Source organism: Ranitomeya variabilis, chromosome 5 (assembly GCF_051348905.1).
Source record: "Ranitomeya variabilis isolate aRanVar5 chromosome 5, aRanVar5.hap1, whole genome shotgun sequence".
Lineage (NCBI taxonomy): Eukaryota > Metazoa > Chordata > Amphibia > Anura > Dendrobatidae > Ranitomeya > Ranitomeya variabilis.
Genome location: NC_135236.1, coordinates 36,930,932 through 36,945,818, shown reverse-complemented (window position 1 = coordinate 36,945,818; position 14,887 = coordinate 36,930,932). Strand labels below are relative to the sequence as shown.

Genomic DNA, 14,887 nt, shown 5'->3' with positions numbered 1-14,887 from the left:
ATCCCTAAGTGCAACCCTAAGTGTAACCCTACCCCTAACCCTACCCCTAACCCTAACCCTAACCCTAACCCTGGTTCTGAACCTAGTGGGGGAAAAAAAAAATATATATTTTCTTTATTTTATTGTTGTCCCTAGCTATAAGGGTGATAAAGGGGGGTGTCATTTTTTTTTTTTTTATTTTGATCACTGTGATAGGTTTTCACAGTGATCAAAATGTACATTTTGGCAGATTCGGCGGGCGTACTGCGCATGCGCCCGCCATTTTGGAAGATGGAGGCGCCCAGGGAGGAGACGGACCGACACCGGGAGGCTCGGTAAGTATGAGGGGGTAAGGGGGGTGAGCTCGGGGGGTGGATCGGAGCACAGGGGAGGTGGATCGGAGCAAGGAAGGAGCGGGCAGGAGGACGGGGGAGCGGACAGGAGGACGGAGGGGACCGGGCCACATAACGGACGATTGGGGAGGCGATCGGTGGCGGTGGGGGGGCAGATCAGGTTTTCCAGCCATGGCCGATGATATTGCAGCATCGGCCATGGCTGGATTGCAATATTTCACCATTTTCATAGGTGAAATATTGCAAATTGCTCTGATTGGCTGTTGCACTTTCAACAGCCAATCAGAGCGATCGTAGCCACGTGGGGGCAAAGCCACCCCCCTGGGCTAAAGTACCACTCCTCCTGTCCCTGCAGATCGGGCGAAATAGGAGTTAACCCTTTCACCCGATCTGCAAGGACGCGATCATTCTGTGTCACAGCATATGCGTCACAGGTCGGATTGGCACCGACTTTCATGACGCATACGCTGTGTCACAGGTCGGGAAGGGGTTAAGAAGGAAACTCCCGCCTCCAAGACAGTTTGACTGTATAAGGAGCTAAATGTTATACGTGTTTCTTTCAGCGTGTGCAAGGAACAAAATTTAAAAGAGCAACCTTTGACTTGTGCAGCATTACTGCTGCCCAAGGTGTGGCTCTTCTAGTTTGTAACCCCTGAGGGGGGGTTAAAGGTTACCTTTAAAATTGGTTCAATTAGGCTTCGGCCTACACTCTGCTCCTCCCACAGAGCCTGGGCTCTAACACCACCAGTTGGGGCCCGGAAGTGCTGGCTGCACAGAGCAAAACACCCGCCACTCTGTCAGTGGGGTTCAGCACCGCCAGCTGTTCCCCTGCTGTGTAGCCGGCAACGTGTCCTGCAAAAGCCACGCAGACACAAAGCTGCCGCCAGTGCAGGCTTCGGCCTACACTCTGCTCCCTCTACTCCTCCTGCTGACCCTGGGCTCTAACACCGCCAGTTGGGGCCCCGAAGCGCTGGCTGCACAGAGCAAAACACCCGACACTCTATCAGTGGGGTTCAGCACCGCCAGCTGTTCCCCTGCTGTGTAGCCGGCATCGTGTCCTGCAAACGCCATGCAGACACAACAGACCTACAAATGCCTCCAGTGCAGGCTTCGGCCTACACTCTGCTCCCCCTGCTGACCCTTTGCTCCAACACTGCTAGTTGGGGCTCTAGGAAGACAAGCTTGAATAGGTCCCCATCCTGGTTCCAGCACCGTCAGCTGGTTCCGGGCAGAGCCTTTGGCTTTGGTGCCTCCTTCTGGGTATCCGAGTTCCACCAACGTCAGGTGGTCCTTTGGTAGTGCTTTCAGGCACGGGTACCTCCTGCTTAGTAACCGGGTTCCAGTAACGTCAGCTGGTCCTCGGTAGTTCCATTGGCTCTTTGACCTTCGGCTACCCATCCGGGTTCCAGTACCGTCAGCTGGTTCTCGGCAGTGTCTTTTGCTCTTGTACCTTCTGCTCCCCATCCTGGTTCCAGTACCATCAGCTGGTTCCGGGCAGAGCCTTTGGCTTAGGTGCCTCCCTCTGGGTATCCGAGTTCCACCAACGTCAGGTGGTCCTTGGTAGTGCTTTCAGGCACGGGTACCTCCTGCTTAGTAACCGGGTTCCAGTAACGTCAGCTGGTCCTCGGTAGTTCCATTGGCTCTTGGACCTTCGGCTACCCATTCGGGTTCCAGTACCGTCAGCTGGTTCTCGGCAGTGTCTTTTGCTCTTGTACCTTCTGCTCCCCATCCTGGTTCCAGTACCGTCAGCTGGTTCCGGGCAGAGCCTTTGGCTTAGGGGCCTCCCTCTGGATATCCGAGTTCCACCAACGTCAGGTGGTCCTTGGTAGTACTTTCAGGCACGGGTACCTCCTGCTTAGTAACCGGGTTCCAGTAACGTCAGCTGGTCCTCGGTAGTTCCATTGGCTCTTGGACCTTCGGGTAGCCATCCGAGTTCCAGTTCCATCAGCTGTTTCTCGGCATTTTCTCAGCCTTCTTGTACCTTCTGCTACATTTCCAAGTTCAAGAGACTAAAGACGATGACCCGGAATACCACCCCTAAGATGATGACGACACCAGAGACAACAACCACTGAGATGACGACGACCCTGGAGACGATGACCCTGAAGACCACCCCGATGACGACGACCCCGGAGATGACGACCCTGGAGACGACGACGACCTGGAAGACCGAGAAGCAGAAGAACAAGAGGCTGCAGAACAAAGAGCAGAAGAACATTAAGCATAACACTAAATATCAGAGCAAAAGATATTATCTAAATTATAAGCAGAAGAAGACTAAGCAGTGTATGGGGGTGAGTCCGTTCCTCCTTGTGGTGCCCCTGGATAAAGCCTGATGCTGCAGGCCAAACTGAACGCGGACAAATGTAACTCTTTTGTGACAGGCAGAATGGAAGGTGTAATCTTCAAACTTTTATAGATAACAACTACGGGAATGCCTGTCACAAATAAGAATATGATGAAGAAGTTGAATATGAAGAAGAATAATAGTTAAATATAACGAATATGAACAATGTAACAAAAAATAAAATAGGTAGAAGATGAAGAAGAAGATGAATAAGGTGAAGAAGTTGATGTCAAAGATGCTGATGATGATGAAGAAGAAAGTGTGGGAGAAGTAAAAAAGAGGGTGAAGGGCGTGGAAGTAGTGAAACATCAATATCTGACAAAATAAAAAAAATCTTAACATAGTCAATATCTTTGTAACTCCGAACGTCTTAAAAAAAATTACAATTCCTCCTATTCTATTTGATTGGGCTAAACCTCTATGCCTTTAATGTCTCCGCCACCTCCCCCAATACATCCTACATTATTCTTAGTTGTTTTCCTTCATGTAGAATGAACCTACAAGGAAAGAAAGGGTTTATTTTAATTCCGATATTTTCGTCCCATTGACTTGCATTGGGATCAGGTATCGGAATCGGCGAAATCCGATGCTTTGCCGGTATCGGCCGATACTTTCCGATACCGATACTTTCCGATATCGGAAGGTATCGCTCAACACTACCGGTGAGTGCTATCTGCATATTTCTTTTTTGCTTCATATGTATCTGTGACCTATGTGAATACCATTGTGACTAGAAGTACTATTGACATCTATATCCAATGTATCTGTATTATCACCTATTTTTGACAATCTGATTTTCTCCATTTCTACTTTCTTGACTTAGGTACAGCACTATTTCTTACAGCTGGATGCACGCCATGATTTATGCCACAAAAGAGATAAATGCCATGGAGTTTTTACTCCCTAATATTTCTCTAGGCTATCAAATGACTGACACATGCGCACAGACTTCAGAAACTCTTTGGGAAACTTTTTGGACTCTGTCTGGAGAGCATAATCCAGTTTTGAATTACCAGTGCAAGCAGAAGGTTCCTCTTTCTATCATTGGAGATTTCTCTTCAAAAACCTCTATAGCAATGGCTACTGTTTTAGGGACATACATGTTCCCTCAGGTAAATAAAGTTATAGGACTTGGTCCTACATAGTTTTAGGCCTGTACTAAAAATTGAACATTCATTTTACCAACTTTCTTTTTCTGGGAAAGAACATTTTTTACCAAAACTTTACTTCTAAAAAAAAAAATCTATTAATCTTTAATTTCACTACATGAAGCATAGTTATAGTATGTTGATTGTTTTGTGATAAGCTATTCTTCTTTCTTCGCATACTCCCCATTTTTCATTTTCTTTTTCTTTTCTCTAAAGATCAGCCCTACAGCAACTGTCGCTTCTCTGAGTAACCGTCTACTGTACCCATCATTTTTCCGAACCAGTGCTAGTGACAGCAAACAAGCCAGGGCCTTGGCTGCACTTGTTGCCTATATGGGATGGAATTGGGTTGGCTTATTATCCCTGAATGATGACTATGGAATTGTAGGTTCCCAAGTTCTTAAAGAGGAGCTCCAAAAATTGGGAGTGTGCCTTGCATACGATGAATCATTTGGTTTTACAACATCCCTTAAGAAATTAAACAACATTGCAGACTTGGTTGTTCAGTCATCAGCTAAGGTTGTTATAATATTTTCCAGAGATCCTTTCATCCATCCTTTGATGGTTCTTCTTTTAGAGAAAGACAACACTGAGCGCATTTGGCTTGGCACCGAAGGTTGGTCAAATTCACCCTACCTTGCTACCAAAAAGTTTAGTAAAATTCTAATGGGGACTCTTGCACTGTGTTTGCATGAGATGGAGATTCCTGGGCTGAAAGAATATCTGCTTGCTCTTCGGCCTTCTACTTCACTTCCTCAGGATATCTTCATTGAAAGTTTCTGGGAGATAGTCCACAGTTGTCGATGGCCAAATAAGATCAGTGATACAAAGAATGGAACTGTGTGGTGCACAGGAGAAGAGAAATTGACCAGATTTACGGGCATGGAATATGAGTTTAATGAATTTGACTTTAGGATACATTATTTGGTGTACAATGCTGTCTATGCTGTGGCCTATGCCCTACATGAGCTAATCTTTTGCTCATCTAGTCATGATCACATTGGAAAATGCGGAATTAAAAAAACAGTAGTGCCTTGGCAGGTACATCGTACATTTTCTCTACTAAATGCTTTAAGACATATTCAGAAATATTTAGTTTGAGCTCATCAAAGGAGATGATTCTTGTAATGTGGCAAGGCAAGTTAAAGGGTCAATATTGACTTTTAGGATTCCTACTTCCAATAAGTGGAACTAGACTTCTAGTCCTCTTGCTCTTTGAAGGGACAATTTTTATATTCAGTCTGTGGTCACATGGCAGCTCTAAAATTGGGTGTCGAGAACAGACTTAATGCAAGCCACTAAGGTTTACCAGATTCCAGGCAGTGTCCTGGCTTTCACCTTTTAACCACAGTACTGGGTTCTGGACTTACACAGGGTTCCTGGCCTGGGGAGTTGGTGTCAGCTGCTCGATGGTTGTGAAGTCTGTCAGGAGTTGTCAAGTAGAGGGCAAAGAAGATGCAAAAGTAGTCAATGAGCAGGCTGGGGTCAAAACAGGGAACAAATACACAAGGCAGGATCTGAGCACATAGGACTGAACCAGAAGAGAACGAGGCTATATCTGGCAGCTTCCAGAAATATGCTGAAGCTTTAGCAGAGTGTAGGACCTTCCAATTACCTGAAGCAGGGAGCTGATCACTTCAGCTGGACCCCACATAGACCCATACTGCCAGACTGGACAGTATTATGGATCTAAGGTCCCAGCTATCTTAATATTAGTGGCTGAAAGAGCCTGTGCTGCTGCGAGCTTCTGGTTTTGATGTCTTCTTCATCACTGATTCTGCCCACAGAATGAATAAGGTGGCGCTTGCTGACAGAAGCAGATGTCACAGGAGCAGATCCAGGAGAATATTTGACAATTCTAAGGCTTATTCTCTGTATCTACAGCACATGTACCTTTCCATTTTTAATGACACTATAATCTTTGTTGTTTCTTACCACACATAGGACACGGTAATTATAAACCGCCTCATAAGAAATAGCGGCAAGTAAAAATGATCAAATCTGCCAAAATTCAAATTTGGCAAATCACATGAATTTGAAAGAGCTAATCGATTTGCCTCAAAATAGTTTGATGCAAATTGAGTGCGGAAAATTATGCTCCTAGTGTTTCTACAGATTACAGAGCATAGTAAACATAGTTTGTGAAAAAAACCTTAATAACCACCTCACCACTCACCTGTCTTGCTGATCTCGTAGTCAAATACTCCACGACTTGTTTTTCACTTTCTACCCTCATACACATACTCATTGACCTAATTCACTCTATGCCAAGTAGACCTCTGACGTCACTGCACTATGCACCATCGTGACGTGTATGTGCAGGACAGGTGAGAGGTGAGGTCAGGTGGCCGCAATTTTACTAAATTCATGCAGAACGAATTCCAAAAAAATAAATAATATTTTGTAGCATCTCAATTTTTGGAAAATAGGAAAATTCAATTCCATTCGAATAAACTACAGGGTTTATTTTTATTCTCCTTTTACATTGTAGATTGTCCATTCCTTAAAAAATGTCCATTTTAGAAATCCGATGGGAGAAGAAATGTATTTTGATTCTAGCGGCGGAAACTCACCAACAGACTATGATGTGGTCAATTGGCACAGGAACCATGATGGATCAGTCAACTTTGTGACAGTTGGGCGTTACAATATACGTAACTCTCAAGAGAAGGAGCTCATCATCAATAGCACTGCCATTAGGTGGATCTCTGGAGAACAAGAGGTATAATACCTACTACACATAGACCTGAAACATGGGATGTGACTCAAGTACTGGTCTGTTAAAAGAATAATAATTTCTACCTATAGATCCCCCACTCTGTTTGCTCTGAAAGTTGCTCTCCTGGATTTCGAAAGGCCGTTCAAATTGGACAACCGATGTGCTGCTTTGACTGTGTTCCATGTTCAGAAGGAGAAATTTCTGACCAGATGGGTAGGTGTCATACATCAAGTTAGACTGAGGTTCCTTATGTCACAAAGTACTGTAAATCAGAGCTGCTGGGTAGCGGAGGAGAATTAAGCAATATGCCATGTGCCCATAAGACCCCACCATGTTGGATGTATATACCAAATGTTCAACTTCCAGAGATATTTATATAAGGCTTAGATTTGGTCTCCATTGGTTCCATATATTAGTTTTCAGAGCAGAAAGTGAGCAAAACCTCTAAGCTTCTGAGGACTTTCAGTTTTTGAGGAGGACTTGGGTTATGTGCATATAGAGTTTTTCTAGGAGTTTTTTGAAACAGAAACAGAGCTGAAACTCTTTAAAACTTCCTCAAAATCTGGAGTTTTCGCTCCAAAACTGTGCAAAAAAAATTCAGTGTGCACATAACCTTAACTGATCACCCTGCTATCATCTAATTGTTGGTCTGGAAAGCTGTTTACTATAGTTTTGAGAACCAATCTGCAAAAAATCTAATAAGAAATTCTGATTTATTAGAAAGGATAACTATTTTTTAGACCTTCTCCACATGTCCACTGATTTTGGTACTGGAAAAAAACAGCACTGGTGAAATATGTGGTCTGTGTCCGCGTGCCATCCGTGTGTACGTATGTGACATCTGAGTGATATCAGTGTGTCCGTGTGCTGTCCGTATCTGTGTACGGTCAGTGTAAAATGTATGGAGTGAGATGCAGCATAGAAACTAAAGATTCTTAAGTATTAAAGATGTTCAAAGATAGAAATATTTGATGAATGCTAGATAGAAATATGACAGTGTTCTTTATAATCAGTGCCTTGCGTGTTTTTTTCTGTGCTTGTGTTTTATTTTTAAATAAATGAATATAAAAAATGATGTGGGCTCCTGCATAATCTTCATAACCAGCAGAGGGAAAGCTGACTGCTGTGGGCTGATATTAATAATCTGGGAAAGGAGCCATTAGCTCTAAATGTTCCCAAGCTATTAATGAGAGCTCACAGCTGTTTGTTTAGTTTTTACTAGTTAGTTTACAAGGGGACCCCAGAAAAAATGATGTAGGGTCCCTCTATAAATTCTAACCACCAAATGCCACACAGAAAGCTGTGGGCTGATACTAACAACCAGGGAAGGGGCCATGGATATTGGCCCCCTCCCAGACTAACATCAGCCTTCAGCTGCGCCAGAAATTGTGCATCAATAAAATGCGCCAAATCTTGCACCTAGCCTCACTCTTTCCACTTTTTCTGGTGTCGTGGCAAGTGGGGGAATGGGGTTGGAGTTGATGTCAGTTGTTTTATGGTCGCTGACATCAAGCCCAGGGGTTAGTAATGGAGAGACATCTGTAAGACACCCCCATTACTAACCTCACGGTCATACTGTAAAAAATTCACAGCCAGAATAAAAACCTTTAATTGAAAGAAAGACACAGGCTCCTTTATTTGAAATCAACACTTCCCACCATCTTTTACCTATTTATTAGTGTAAAATTAAAAATAAATAAACACCATATTCCTCACCTGTTTGACAATAAACCATTTGTCCCATGCCATAATCTATCTCTGCTTCATCTGGATGCCTCGCTGAATGGTAGCATGATGAGACCATTCAGCCTGGCATCCAGGAGTCACTGAGCAGAGTGTCAGAGTGCAGCTTCAAAATCTTTGGTTCCCCGGGCAGCTTATTGCGAGCAGTGACTTCAATGAGTTCTAAAGGTGGTAACGTAACTGCAGTTCATTGGCCAATTCACAGTCAACTGAGTGTGGGAACAGCTGGCAGTAACCGGCATTAATCTCAATGATGTTAGTGCTCAACACTGAAGCTGCAATTTGACACTCAGCTCAGTATCTCCTGGATACCAGGTTGAATGGTTGCATCATGCCATCGTTCAGCAAGGCATCCAGTTCAAGCAGAGATGGATTATGGCATGGGACAAAAGATCATCATCAGATAGGTGAAGATTTTTTATTATTTTTATTTTTACACTAATAAATGCCTCTCCATTGCTCAATCCTAGGCTTTATGTCAGCTGACATCAACCCCAACCCTGTTACCACACTTGACACCGCACCAGGGCAAGTGGGAAGAGCGAGGCTAAGGCCAGAATTGGAACATCTTGTGGATGCGTCATTTCTAGGGCAGCTGAGGGATGATGTTGGTAGCCTGGGAAGGGGGGCAATATCTTTGTCCCCTTCCCTGGCTATTAATATCAGCCCACAGCTGATATTAGCCTACATCATTTTTTTTTCTGGAGTCCCCTTTAAACTAACCAGTAAAGGCTAAGCAAGAAGCTGTGAGCTGTTATTAATAGCCTGGGAACCTTTTGGGATATTGTCCCCTTTCCCAGGTTAGTGACATCATCTGCCAGCCATGGGCTTTCCCTCAACTGGTTGTCACGGCTATGGCCTGGAGGACCTTGACCCGGAAGTTCTCCATGTATTTAAGGTACGCCCTTCCTCTGATCCTTGCCTGATTGTCATTTGTCCTCATTTGATCCAGGTCCCTCTGTACCTTGGTCTGTCCTGAGCATCCGTTATTCTCTGCCTGTCTTGTGTTTCCGCCATACCTTGCTCTGTCCTGAGCGTCCATCATACTCTGCCTGTCCTGTGTTTCCACCATACCCTGCTTGTCCTGTATTACCACCATATCCAGTCTGTCTTGGGTGTCCGCCATATCCAGTCTGTCCTGGGCATCCGCTATATTCTACCAAATCTTAGTCTCAGTCTTTGCTAATCTGCCCTGTGTCTCTGTCATAGATAGTGTTGCTTCTTTTCTGCTCCTACTCCCTGTTCCCAGGTATCAGCTTCTGCGGCAATAGCCTCCCTCGGCTAAAGGCTTTATTCTCAAGTCCTCCTCTCCTGCTGGTGCTGTTTTTTTCTTCATTAAGAAGAAGGATGGATCCCTCCGTCCATGTATTGATTACCGGCGCCTCAACAATCTCACGATCAAAAACAAGTATCCTCTACCTCTTATTCCAGAGTTGTTCGATTGCCTTAGGGGAGCACGAATTTTCACAAAGTTGGATCTTCGTGGAGCTTACAACCTAATCCGAATTCGTTCTTGTGACGAGTGGAAAACTGCCTTTAACACCCGAGACGGCCACTATGAGTATCTAGTAATGCCTTTCGGCCTGTGTAGTGCTCCTGCAGTGTTCCAGGAGTTCGTGAATGATGTCTTCAGGGATCTACTCTACTCCTGTGTGGTGGTATATTTGGACGACATTCTTGTGTTTTCCTCGGATCTTGCTTCCCACAGGAGAGATGTCCGCCAAGTTCTGTCTTGTCTTAGACAGAATAATCTCTATGCCAAACTCGAGAAGTGTGTCTTTGAACAATCCTCGTTACTGTTCCTCGGCTATGTCATCTCTGACTCTGGCTTATGAATGGATCCAGATAAAGTGTCTGCTGTTCTTAACTGGCCACGTCCTCAAGGGGTAAAAGCAATTCAACGCTTCTTCGGGTTCACAAATTACTAGTTTATTCCACATTTCTCTACTCTGGTCTCCTCAATTTCTACCTTGACTCACAAAGGATCCAATCTTCACATCTGGTCTTCAGAAGCTGAAGAAGCATTTCTGTCTCTTAAGCAAGCCTTTGCTTCCGCTCCTGTACTTCATCGTCCTGAGGTAAACAAGCCTTTCATCCTTGAGGTAGATGCTTCTGCCATTGGCGCTGGCGCGGTTCTTTCCCAGAGATCATCTTCCGGACAACTGGCTACTTGTGGTTTCTTCTCCAAAATCTTCTCTATCTCAGAGAGAAATTACACCATAGGCGACAGAGAACTATTGGCCATCAAGTTGGCACTGGAGTAGTGGCGGTATTTGCTGGAGGGAGCTATTCACCCTTTCAAAATCTATACCGACCACAAGAATCTGGAATACATCCATTCTGCGCAAAGACTAAATCCCTGACAGGCCAGATGGTCATTATTCTTTGCCCGCTTTGACTTTGAATTACATTTCCGTCCTGGCAACAAAAACCTCAAAGCTGATGCCTTTTTCAGATCTTTTCTTGCGTCCGATGTAGAAGAAGAACCTTCACATATCATGGATTCCAGCAAGATCATTCTAGTAGCTCCGATCAGCATGTCTTCCTTACCTCCAGGTAAGACCTTCGTCCAGGCAAACAAGAGGTCTCGAGTAGGGTTGAGCGAAACGGGTCGATCATTTTCAAAAGTCGCCGACTTTTGGCTAAGTCGGCGTCTCATGAAACCCGATCCGACCCCTGTGCTTGTCGGCCATGCGGTACGCGACTTTCGCGCCAAAGTCGCGTTTCAATGACGCGAAAAGCGCCATTTCTCAGCCAATGAAGGTGAACGCAGAGTGTGGGCAGCGTGATGACATAGATCCTGGTCCCCACCATCTTAGAGAAGGGCATTGCAGTGATTGGCTTGCTGTCTGCGGCGTCACAGGGGCTATAAAGGGGCGTTCCCGCCGACCGCCATCTTACTGCTGCTGATCTGAGCTTAGGGACAGGTTGCTGCCGCTTCATCAGAAGCAGGGAGAGCGTTAGGCAGGGTCCACTAACCACCAAACCGCTTGTGCTGCAGCGATTTCCACTGTCCAACACCACCTTCGGTGTGCAGGAACAGTGGAAGCTATTTTTTTTTTTTTTTCCCCTCAGCGCTGTAGCTCATTGGGCTGCCCTAGAAGGCTCCGTGATAGCTGTATTGCTGTGTGTACGCCACTGTGGAAACCAACTGCTTTTTTCAAAGCACATATCCTCTTGTTCCTTCCTTTCTGCACAGCTATCTTTTTTGTTTGTCCACACTTTTTATTTAATTTGTGCATCAGTCCACTCCTATTGCTGCCTGCCATACCTGGCTTACATTACTGCAGGGAGATAGTAATTGTAGGACAGTTTTTTTTTTTTTTTTGATTTTTTTTTGGGGGAGATTAAGATTGGCATTTCTGCTACAGTGCCATCCCTGTGTGTGCCATCTCTCACTGAGTGGGCCATAGAAAGCCTATTTATTTTTTCCGTGATTTGTGTTCTAAAATCTACCTCAACACAGAAACACTACATCAATCAGTGGGAGAAAAATATTGGCCTCAGTCAGGGCTTGTGTGCCACTGCTGTGTGTGCGCTATCTCTCATTCAGTGGGCTATAGCAAGCCTATATTTTTTTTTTTTTTTTTTTTTTAATATTATTTGGTTTCAAAAGTCTCCCTGAAAAAAAAAAAAAACCTAAAAAAACAGTGGGAGAGTAATATTGCCCTTTCAGCTTGTGTGCCAGTCTTGACTCCTGGGTGTGCCACCTCTCTCCCTCTCATTCAGTGGGCCATAGAAAGCCTATTTATTTTTTTTTTTAAATATTATTGGGTTTCTAAAGTCTCCCTGAAAAAAACAAAAAATACATAAAAAAACAGTGGGAGAGTAATATTGCCCTTTCAGCTTGTGTGCCAGTCTTGACTCCTGGGTGTGCCACCTCTCTCCCTCTCATTCAGTGGGCCATAGAAAGCCTTTTTTTTTTTTGGTTTTTTTAATATTATTTGGTTTCTAAAGTCTCCCTGAAAAAAACAAAAAAAAACATAAAAAACAGTGGGAGAGTAATATTGCCCTTTCAGCTTGTGCGCCAGTCTTGACTCCTGGTTGTGCCACCTCTCTCTCTCTAATTGTGGGCCATAGAAAGCCTTTTTTTTTTTTTAAAATATTATTGGGTTTCTAAAGTCTCCCTGAAAAAACAAAAAATACATAAAAAAACAGTGGGAGAGTAATATTGCCCTTTCAGCTTGTGTGCCAGTCTTGACTCCTGGGTGTGCCACCTCTCTCCCTTTCATTCAGTGGGCCATAGAAAGCCTATTTATTTTTTCCGTGATTTGTGTTCTAAATTCTACCTCAACACAAAAACACTACATCAATCAGTGGGAGAAAAATATTGGCCTCAGTCAGGGCTTGTGTGCCACTGCTGTGTGTGCTATCTCTCATTCAGTGGGCTATAGCAAGCCTATTTTTTTTTTTTTTTTTTTTTTTTTAATATTATTTGGTTTCTAAAGTCTCCCTGAAAAAAAAAAAAAACCTAAAAAAACAGTGGGAGAGTAATATTGCCCTTTCAGCTTGTGTGCCAGTCTTGACTCCTGGGTGTGCCACCTCTCTCCCTCTCATTCAGTGGGCCATAGAAAGCCTATTTATTTTTTTTTTTAAATATTATTCGGTTTCTAAAGTCTCCCTGAAAAAACAAAAAATACATAAAAAAACAGTGGGAGAGTAATATTGCCCTTTCAGCTTGTGTGCCAGTCTTGACTCCTGGGTGTGCCACCTCTCTCCCTTTCATTCAGTGGGCCATAGAAAGCCTATTTTTTTTTTTTTAATATTATTTGGTTTCTAATTCTCCCTGAAAAAAAAAAAAAAACCTAAAAAAACAGTGGGAGAGTAATATTGCCCTTTCAGCTTGTGTGCCAGTCTTGACTCCTGGGTGTGCCACCTCTCTCCCTCTCATTCAGTGGGCCATAGAAAGCCTATTTATTTTTTTTTTAAAATATTATTGGGTTTCTAAAGTCTCCCTGAAAAAACAAAAAATACATAAAAAAACAGTGGGAGAGTAATATTGCCCTTTCAGCTTGTGTGCCAGTCTTGACTCCTGGGTGTGCCACCTCTCTCCCTTTCATTCAGTGGGCCATAGAAAGCCTATTTTTTTTTTTTTTAATATTATTTGGTTTCTAATTCTCCCTGAAAAAAAAAAAAAAACCTAAAAAAACAGTGGGAGAGTAATATTGCCCTTTCAGCTTGTGTGCCAGTCTTGACTCCTGGGTGTGCCACCTCTCTCCCTCTCATTCAGTGGGCCATAGAAAGCCTATTTATTTTTTTTTTTAAATATTATTGGGTTTCTAAAGTCTCCCTGAAAAAACAAAAAATACATAAAAAAACAGTGGGAGAGTAATATTGCCCTTTCAGCTTGTGTGCCAGTCTTGACTCCTGGGTGTGCCACCTCTCTCCCTTTCATTCAGTGGGCCATAGAAAGCCTATTTATTTTTTCCGTGATTTGTGTTCTAAATTCTACCTCAACACAAAAACACTACATCAATCAGTGGGAGAAAAATATTGGCCTCAGTCAGGGCTTGTGTGCCACTGCTGTGTGTGCTATCTCTCATTCAGTGGGCTATAGCAAGCCTATTTTTTTTTTTTTTTTTTTTTTTTTAATATTATTTGGTTTCTAAAGTCTCCCTGAAAAAAAAAAAAAACCTAAAAAAACAGTGGGAGAGTAATATTGCCCTTTCAGCTTGTGTGCCAGTCTTGACTCCTGGGTGTGCCACCTCTCTCCCTCTCATTCAGTGGGCCATAGAAAGCCTATTTATTTTTTTTTTTAAATATTATTCGGTTTCTAAAGTCTCCCTGAAAAAACAAAAAATACATAAAAAAACAGTGGGAGAGTAATATTGCCCTTTCAGCTTGTGTGCCAGTCTTGACTCCTGGGTGTGCCACCTCTCTCCCTTTCATTCAGTGGGCCATAGAAAGCCTATTTTTTTTTTTTTAATATTATTTGGTTTCTAATTCTCCCTGAAAAAAAAAAAAAAACCTAAAAAAACAGTGGGAGAGTAATATTGCCCTTTCAGCTTGTGTGCCAGTCTTGACTCCTGGGTGTGCCACCTCTCTCCCTCTCATTCAGTGGGCCATAGAAAGCCTATTTATTTTTTTTTTTAAATATTATTGGGTTTCTAAAGTCTCCCTGAAAAAACAAAAAATACATAAAAAAACAGTGGGAGAGTAATATTGCCCTTTCAGCTTGTGTGCCAGTCTTGACTCCTGGGTGTGCCACCTCTCTCCCTCTCATTCAGTGGGCCATAGAAAGCCTTTTTTTTTTTTGGTTTTTTTAATATTATTTGGTTTCTAAAGTCTCCCTGAAAAAAACAAAAAAAACATAAAAAACAGTGGGAGAGTAATATTGCCCTTTCAGCTTGTGCGCCAGTCTTGACTCCTGGTTGTGCCACCTCTCTCTCTCTAATTGTGGGCCATAGAAAGCCTTTTTTTTTTTTTTTTTTAATATTATTTGGTTTCTAAAGTCTCCCTGAGAAAAAAAAATAAATAAATTAGGTGGGAGATTAATATTGACATTAGTGCTTGAGTGACAGTCCTGCGTGTGTGTCATCTCTGTGATTTTGTGCCACAGAAAACAGAGTGTGTAACATTGTGCCTGATTTTCCTTGTG

At 43.3% G+C, this 14,887-nt stretch overlaps 1 protein-coding gene across 1 annotated transcript in view; it reads left to right on the top strand.

Moving 5' to 3' along the window:
* LOC143774820 (extracellular calcium-sensing receptor-like) overlaps positions 1-14,887 on the top strand; it is a 57,206-nt gene that overhangs the window by 29,863 nt on the left and 12,456 nt on the right. The window contains exons 3-6 of the mRNA XM_077262588.1: positions 3,503-3,791; positions 4,044-4,868; positions 6,319-6,549; positions 6,636-6,759. Coding sequence (XP_077118703.1) covers positions 3,503-3,791; positions 4,044-4,868; positions 6,319-6,549; positions 6,636-6,759 — 1,469 coding nt within the window. The remainder of the gene's footprint in view (positions 1-3,502; positions 3,792-4,043; positions 4,869-6,318; positions 6,550-6,635; positions 6,760-14,887) is intronic.